General features: G+C 38.4%; 1 protein-coding gene across 1 annotated transcript; it reads left to right on the forward strand.

Moving 5' to 3' along the window:
* The first annotated feature begins 207 nt into the window (after positions 1-207).
* LOC145674083 (uncharacterized) lies at positions 208-5,930 on the forward strand. The gene is made up of 3 exons (XM_081743903.1): positions 208-278; positions 2,330-2,536; positions 5,666-5,930. Exons 1-3 carry the CDS (start codon positions 208-210, stop codon positions 5,928-5,930), a joined length of 543 nt encoding a protein of 180 aa, XP_081600029.1.
* The last annotated feature ends 2,101 nt before the right edge of the window (positions 5,931-8,031 follow it).

An 8,031-nucleotide genomic window follows, 5' to 3' on the forward strand; every position in this document is an offset into this window, starting at 1 on the left:
CATGTGCCGACCTTTGCCATGCTTGTGAAAATATGTCACAAAATTCAAGTTTGGTGAAAGCGCGACCCTGGTGATTACGCACAAACATTTGCGCAAACCCATAAAAGTATTTCTTCAATGGTTTGAAGAGAGACCTGTCTGCTGGTTGCAGCCAATGAGTTGTGTGAGGAGGAAAACACACCAAGCACACCCCATTGTCCTTAAAATATGTCAGCATTGCAGGATTACTACAATGAGTGTCGTGACCATCCAGAAGTAGAAGCGCAGGGTTGTCTAAAGTAACACTAAAATCCGCTACAAACTGTTTGATGAAAGAGAAGAATACCTCAGAAGTTATGTATCCGCTATTAGTCATAGGATGTGAATTCCAGGAGGAAGATGGTCTTCGAATTCCTGCCTTTGCCGTTTACCTTTGAACAAGACGAAGGGAGGAAGATAATTTCCCGCAGCATTACAACACGCTAATATGGTCACTGCCTCTCTTTTTTCTTTAGGACTGATAGAGTAGGTAGTCTTCTTCCTTTTTCACAAACTACATATCTTGGTCTTGTATTCATTTGCAGACCATTTGTTTCCAACAGTGCTTATAAGAGCTGTGGCCATTAGTAATGGCCACGAGAAGAAACAGGACTTTTGAAACTCGAGACGATACCTTTCCTACCTGTCTCGTCTCATCATGTTTCTCTCGAAAACTTTTATAGTTGTTTTTGCAAGATGAGAGGAGAGGAGACGAGACACCTATTTTACGAGATAAGACGAGAGAGGTTCAAGTCTCGTTTCGTCTTGTCTCGAGATCAACACTAGCGGCAATGAGCTATGTTAATTAGTTCTCACTTGATGTTTTCGCTTTTCTCGGTACCTTACAGTTGCAATGTTTGGGAAACATATCCGGCTGAGTTATTGAACAAGTGCCAACAACTCAAACATGCTTGTTTGCTGCATTAACTGCAATATTGTACTCGATATTTTTTTAAACCGCATATGGTCAGTTTTAATATTATGGATCCTGTGCTCGATTCAAGATTATATATTTTCACATTTAGTACCTAATACAAAATTAATGCTAGGGATTGTATGAAAGGATTAATTCTCCAGTGTTGTGACCACTCAGCGAATCGAATAGAAAGAAGTCAAGTTCTAATGCTACTTAAGTACAATATTGAAGAAAATAAATTAGTAAATTTATTTATAATTTTTCGGAAATATGTATTTTTAAATATGACTGTATTCTTTCATGATGATGAACTTCTTAACTATGCAAATCCTTTTATTCGATTTTCTCCAAAATGTACTTATTCTAAGTTCAATGCATCTGCCCGTTTTATACAAAACATATATGCTCATTTTCCCCATAGTGATATTATTTAGTAACTTGCAACACTGCAGCAAGAAGACATCGTGCGAGTTCCCTCCAATTTCGGATAACTATGATGCAATGTTCACAGATTACACTCACCAAGGAGATTTTTCTACCCAAACGTTTATTTCGCGTGAATCTCTTATTTGTTATGCCTTATATTTTACAAACAATAAAATATACAATAGAAAATATGCAGATTGCCTCCCTTTTTTCTTCCAAAATACCACGAACTTGAAGCCGAACGCCACGACGCTGTCTCTTCGTTGTGCCAATACTCCACACAGTGTTCCCAACTACCAGGCTTCGTTTCTACCTAGTTCCTCTTCCAGTGGTACTATGAAAAGCTTAGCTCTGCCCATATTATCGGACTGCCCACATTCCACTAAATAACCCTATATATATATATATATATATATGCGAAATGGTGTCTAGTAATAAACCAGAAGGAGACCCGCACACTGAGAATTAGTCGACGACGTATGGAACCGGCCGCGCTAGCCACTTATGTCCTACCCGTACCTCCTAGTGGTGCAGACTGGTAACTTCCTGTCCATGGTGAAACTTACAGGTTTCCCTAATGATAGGAAGGTGAACACGGAGGGCTATCACCAACATGTCTTTCTGGCACGGTGATTTTTGCCAAATACCTTCAACTTGTTTAAACAATCATGCTAGGGCACAATAAGCCAAGACTCTCGTTCTCCGGAAGCCGAACTATGTCTGGGCAAGGCAACGTTCAGAATCACATGCAGGCAGAGGGTGCTAAGAATCCCCGGAGTTACAGACTAGGTTGTCATTTAAAACTGACCATGACTACATACAATGCAAGATCCCTGGCTTCAGAAGCAAGATTTCAGGAGCTGGAAGAAGAGCTACAGAAAGTCAACGGGACATCGTCGGATTGAGCGAAGTAAGAAGAAAAGGAGAAGAATTAATCGAATTGTAGAACGGACACTTATTCTACTACAGAGGATCAGAATGTGGCAAGACCGGCAGAGTGGGATTTCTTATCAACGAAAAATTGAAAAACAAGGTTCTTGAGGTAGATACTATATCTAGTCGAGTAGCAAGGCTTGTAGTCAAACTCTCCCAGAGATATACACTACAAGTGATTCAAGTGTATGCACCTCCCACAAGCCATTCAGAAGAGGAAGTGGAAGTGGAAATGGAAGATAGGTTGTTGTGGAAAAGAGTTGGAAAGACCTTCATCCAGCAGTGTATTGACAACGGTTAATTATGATTATAGAGGGTGGTAGGTAACTCCACCGACAAACTTTGGGAGGCGATTCCTTATACGAAATGAAAGAAAAAAGTTCTAATAAACATGGGCCGGAAAATGCCTCCTTTCAGAGTTATGATACATTGATAATTCTAAAAATCATTTTTCAAAACTCTCTAACTTAGAAACTATAGAACCTATCCCAAGCGGTTTAAGGAATTACACAGGAACTGGTATAAGCTCTATCTAAATATCGATGGTTCAGAATTCACCGGTACCAGCGAAACGAACGCACCAGTAGTACTTAAAAGAGTATTCCTATACTTCAACTTCCTTTTTACAGTTCCTTTCACCGATAACAGACGATGGTAAAACATGGATATTTAGATAGAGAACATACTAGTTCCTGTGTAATTCCTTAAACCGCTTGGGATAGACCCTATAGTTTCTAAGTTAGAGAGTTTTGAAAAATGATTTTTCGAATTTTCAATGGATCATAACTCTGAAAGGAAGCATTTTTCGGTCCATGTTTATTAGAACTTTTTTCTTTCAATTCGTATAAGGAATCGCCACCCAAAGTTTGTCGGCGGAATTACCTACCACACTATATATACAGGGAGTTTCAGATAAAACGTCCAGTGCTTATAAATCCGAAACGGTTGAGAATAAAAAGATGAAACAAAAACTGAGATAGGAAAATGTCATAGGGCGTATCGGCCATTTTCGGGGCACTGGACCGAGTGCCCCGAAAATGGCCGATATTAGTGTCGAATCCATAGATTTCGGGGTCGCTGAGATGAACAGTGACACTTCCGACGCCGTTTAAATCCAAATTCAGCCAACATCAATACTCCTAAAGGAGGAGGGTAACGTAAAAGTAATTGAAAATGACTGATACAAGTGTCAAATTATTGGTTTTGGGGTACCAGTACATTATTGACAGTTTTGGTGCCCTTTATGTTCAACATGAAACGTATTCTCCCCGTGCGAAGAATGCTTGTTTTGCTAGTATTTATTAATAACGAACGGAAGTTTCACATGCTAAATTTTTAATATATTTCTCGCTGCTCAAATTTACACTTATGCGGTGTATATGTATGTGTAAAAGATATTCTCTCCTTCCGAGTTGTTCTAAAATATACAAATAATAAAGAGGGAATTTACCAGAAATGAAAAAACTAAAAAGTAAACTTAAAACCTGTTGCTTTAAGTAATTTTCCTGCTAGCTAAATACATTGTATATATGCTGCAGACACGTTACAGCAAATAAGATTAACATCAGGCGAAGAAATAATTTTTAAATTGTATTTGCGGTTTTTGACGATATTTCTGAAAGGTTTCTTTTTTTTAATGGGTTCAAAGTTTCCGCAAATTTTACACAGCACAAGTAAGATACGTATCTCCATAAAATATATATTTCATTTTAACATACCGGTATTAATGATTCTGGCTCCGTTATTTTAATTCTTCCCTCTCATAAAGCGGGAACTTCATAAGATTATTTAAGATAATTTAAATGCATCTATCTTAATTTTATTTTAGTATCTTTGTAGCCATAACTCCATTCTATTATGGTGTTAACATTAAAAGAGAAGTGCACGTACATTTGTTGACACAAATTTTCCCTATTCTAATACAAGAAACATAAATACTCAATGATCTTGACTGTAAACTAGTAAATATAAAATATTTTTCATTTTAAAAGCATAACGAAGTAAAATATTCGAAAATTTCAACTTCTCCAATTTTTTCCGCTTTTTTCCAAGCTCGGGAAAAAACGGTAAAAAACTGTTTTTTTACCCAAAAGTTCCGGGTTTTTTCCAGGCCTTCGCAACACTACACTTTACCAACAGTTTTTGGTAGTTTCGATTACCACATATTCTCCTAATATCACGACCTTTAGCAGTATTGCCAACTTTAACATTCATTATCATCTCTTAAACGGTGTAAAATATCAAATTGCTATAAACGGCATTATGATCATTACATCTTTTTACAATAATCTACGTAATTAGATGTGATACTTATCTCAGCTCTTTTTCGAAATAAAACCCTTTGCAAGAAGTCAAGTTTTGAATTCCTTGTAGCTTTTTTCTTCTGTTTGATAGAAATACATCATATGCTGACCATAGTATTAAACACTAAGGTGCTTTCGATGTGCGACGCACCATCCGTCTCACTTGCGTCATTACTGTTGTAGAGACCTCCGAAATTGGGAAGTTTCTGGATTTTTGTGATATTATAGCACAATTAGTTTGCAACACTGAACAATAAAAGTGGTATTGTTTGTTTTCGATTTGTATGTAGACTTAAAATTTGTAATAACTTAACGTAGTGCTATTCAAAAAATACAACTTTGTGTTGAGTTGGCAACACTTTTCATCCGGTGATATTAACCAATACGTGGCTAGGTGTCCCCCTTCCTACAGTTGCTTCATGCAAAGTTTCATTTTCCTCCCTCTTTTAGTTTTTCTGTTATCACGGTTGGACATTATAAATGACGCACCTTGTATATATATATATATATATATATGCGAAATGGTGTCTAGTAATAAACCAGAAGGAGACCCGCACACTGAGAATTAGTCGACGACGTATGGAACCGGCCGCGCTAGCCACTTATGTCCTACCCGTACCTCCTAGTGGTGCAGACTGGTAACTTCCTGTCCATGGTGAAACTTACAGGTTTCCCTAATGATAGGAAGGTGAACACGGAGGGCTATCACCAACATGTCTTTCTGGCACGGTGATTTTTGCCAAATACCTTCAACTTGTTTAAACAATCATGCTAGGGCACAATAAGCCAAGACTCTCGTTCTCCGGAAGCCGAACTATGTCTGGGCAAGGCAACGTTCAGAATCACATGCAGGCAGAGGGTGCTAAGAATCCCCGGAGTTACAGACTAGGTTGTCATTTAAAACTGACCATGACTACATACAATGCAAGATCCCTGGCTTCAGAAGCAAGATTTCAGGAGCTGGAAGAAGAGCTACAGAAAGTCAACGGGACATCGTCGGATTGAGCGAAGTAAGAAGAAAAGGAGAAGAATTAATCGAATTGTAGAACGGACACTTATTCTACTACAGAGGATCAGAATGTGGCAAGACCGGCAGAGTGGGATTTCTTATCAACGAAAAATTGAAAAACAAGGTTCTTGAGGTAGATACTATATCTAGTCGAGTAGCAAGGCTTGTAGTCAAACTCTCCCAGAGATATACACTACAAGTGATTCAAGTGTATGCACCTCCCACAAGCCATTCAGAAGAGGAAGTGGAAGTGGAAATGGAAGATAGGTTGTTGTGGAAAAGAGTTGGAAAGACCTTCATCCAGCAGTGTATTGACAACGGTTAATTATGATTATAGAGGGTGGTAGGTAACTCCACCGACAAACTTTGGGAGGCGATTCCTTATACGAAATGAAAGAAAAAAGTTCTAATAAACATGGGCCGGAAAATGCCTCCTTTCAGAGTTATGATACATTGATAATTCTAAAAATCATTTTTCAAAACTCTCTAACTTAGAAACTATAGGACCTATCCCAAGCGGTTTAAGGAATTACACAGGAACTGGTATAAGCTCTATCTAAATATCGATGTTTCAGAATTCACCGGTACCAGCGAAACGAACGCACCAGTAGTACTTAAAAGAGTATTCCTATACTTCAACTTCCTTTTTACAGTTCCTTTCACCGATAACAGACGATGGTAAAACATGGATATTTAGATAGAGAACATACTAGTTCCTGTGTAATTCCTTAAACCGCTTGGGATAGACCCTATAGTTTCTAAGTTAGAGAGTTTTGAAAAATGATTTTTCGAATTTTCAATGGATCATAACTCTGAAAGGAAGCATTTTTCGGTCCATGTTTATTAGAACTTTTTTCTTTCAATTCGTATAAGGAATCGCCACCCAAAGTTTGTCGGCGGAATTACCTACCACACTATATATACAGGGAGTTTCAGATAAAACGTCCAGTGCTTATAAATCCGAAACGGTTGAGAATAAAAAGATGAAACAAAAACTGAGATAGGAAAATGTCATAGGGCGCATCACATGGTGTTGTTGTGGTGACCCCCAGGGAACTCCTTCAAGGGGGCCCAGGGGCCAACTTCAAATTTTCAAATAGGAACATGTTTTGAATCATACCTCATTCAATAGTACTTGAAAAACGAAACAACATTTGTAGGAAACAATTTTCGATTTGGGCCACCGTTTTTAAAAGGCCGCAAAAAGTGGGTCCTATATCAGATAAAACGTCCAGTGCTTATAAATCCGAAGTGGCTGAGATTAAAAAGATAAAATAAAAACTGAGATAGAAAAATTTCATAGGGCGCATCACATGGTGTTGTTGTGGAGACCCCAAGGCCCTCTTTCAAGGGGGCCCAGGGGCCAACTCCAAATTTTCAAATGGGAACACGTATTGAATCATATCTCATTCAATAGTACTTGAAAAACGAAACAACTTTTGTAGGAAACAATTTTCGATTTGGGCCACCGTTTTCAAAATGGCCGCAAAAAGTGGGTCCTGTATCAGATAAAACGTCCAGTGCTTATAGGCCTAAATCAGAAACGGCTGAGAATAGAAAGATGAAACAAAAACTGAGATAGAAACGATGATAAAGCATATCAAGTGGTGTTGTTGTGGTGACCCTCAGGAAACTCCTTGAAGGGGGCCCAGGTGCCAACTTCAAACTGATACAGGACTTCTTGCGGCCATTTTGAAAACGGTGCCCCAAATCGAAAATTGTTTCATACAAAAGTTGTTTCGTATTTCAAGTACTATTGAATGAGGTATGATTCAATACATGTTTCCATTTGAAAATTTGAAGTTGGCCCCTGGGCCCCCTTGAAGGAGGGCCCTGTGGGTCACCACGACAACACCATGTGATGCGCCCTATGACATTTTCCTATCTCAGTTTTTGTTTCATCTTTTTATTTTCATCCATTTCGGATTCATAAGCACTGGACGTTTTATCTGATATAGGACCCACTTTTTGCAGTCATTTAAAAACGGTGGCCCAAATCGAAAATTGTTTCCTACAAAAGTTGTTTCGTTTTTCAAGTACTATTGAATGAGGTATGATTCAATACATGTTCCTATTTGAAAATTTGAAGTTGGCCCCTGGTCCCCCTTGAAGGAGGGCCCTGGGGGTCACCACAACAACACCATGTGATGCGCCCTATGACATTTTCCTATCTCAGTTTTTGTTTCATCTTTTTATTCTCAGCCGTTTCGGATTTATAAGCACTGGACGTTTTATCTGAAACACCCTGGATATATATATATATATCCAGTGAAACTTGTAGAAACCGGAACTTGAACAAAACGGAAATCTGTCTATAACGGAAACTTCTCAAAGTTCTTATCACTGTTATTCCTTCGAGTAAAGTTCGGACCTATCGTTTTATACAAGTTTTTCACGATATACGAGGATAAGTCAACTGAAAACCA

This window comes from Thermobia domestica, chromosome 17 (genome assembly GCF_964235325.1).
Source record: "Thermobia domestica chromosome 17, izTheDome1.hap1.1, whole genome shotgun sequence".
NCBI lineage: Eukaryota > Metazoa > Arthropoda > Insecta > Zygentoma > Lepismatidae > Thermobia > Thermobia domestica.

Bases quoted from the DNA above. Each gene is read 5' to 3' on its own strand.
- LOC145674083 (XM_081743903.1), top strand. From the start codon at position 208: ATGTCAGCATTGCAGGATTACTACAATGAGTGTCGTGACCATCCAGAA. The intron at 279-2,329 runs GTAACACTAAAA...ATTCTACTACAG, and splicing joins GAAGCGCAGGGTTGTCTAAA to AGGATCAGAATGTGGCAAGA. The intron at 2,537-5,665 runs GTTGTTGTGGAA...ATTCTACTACAG, and splicing joins GAAGTGGAAATGGAAGATAG to AGGATCAGAATGTGGCAAGA.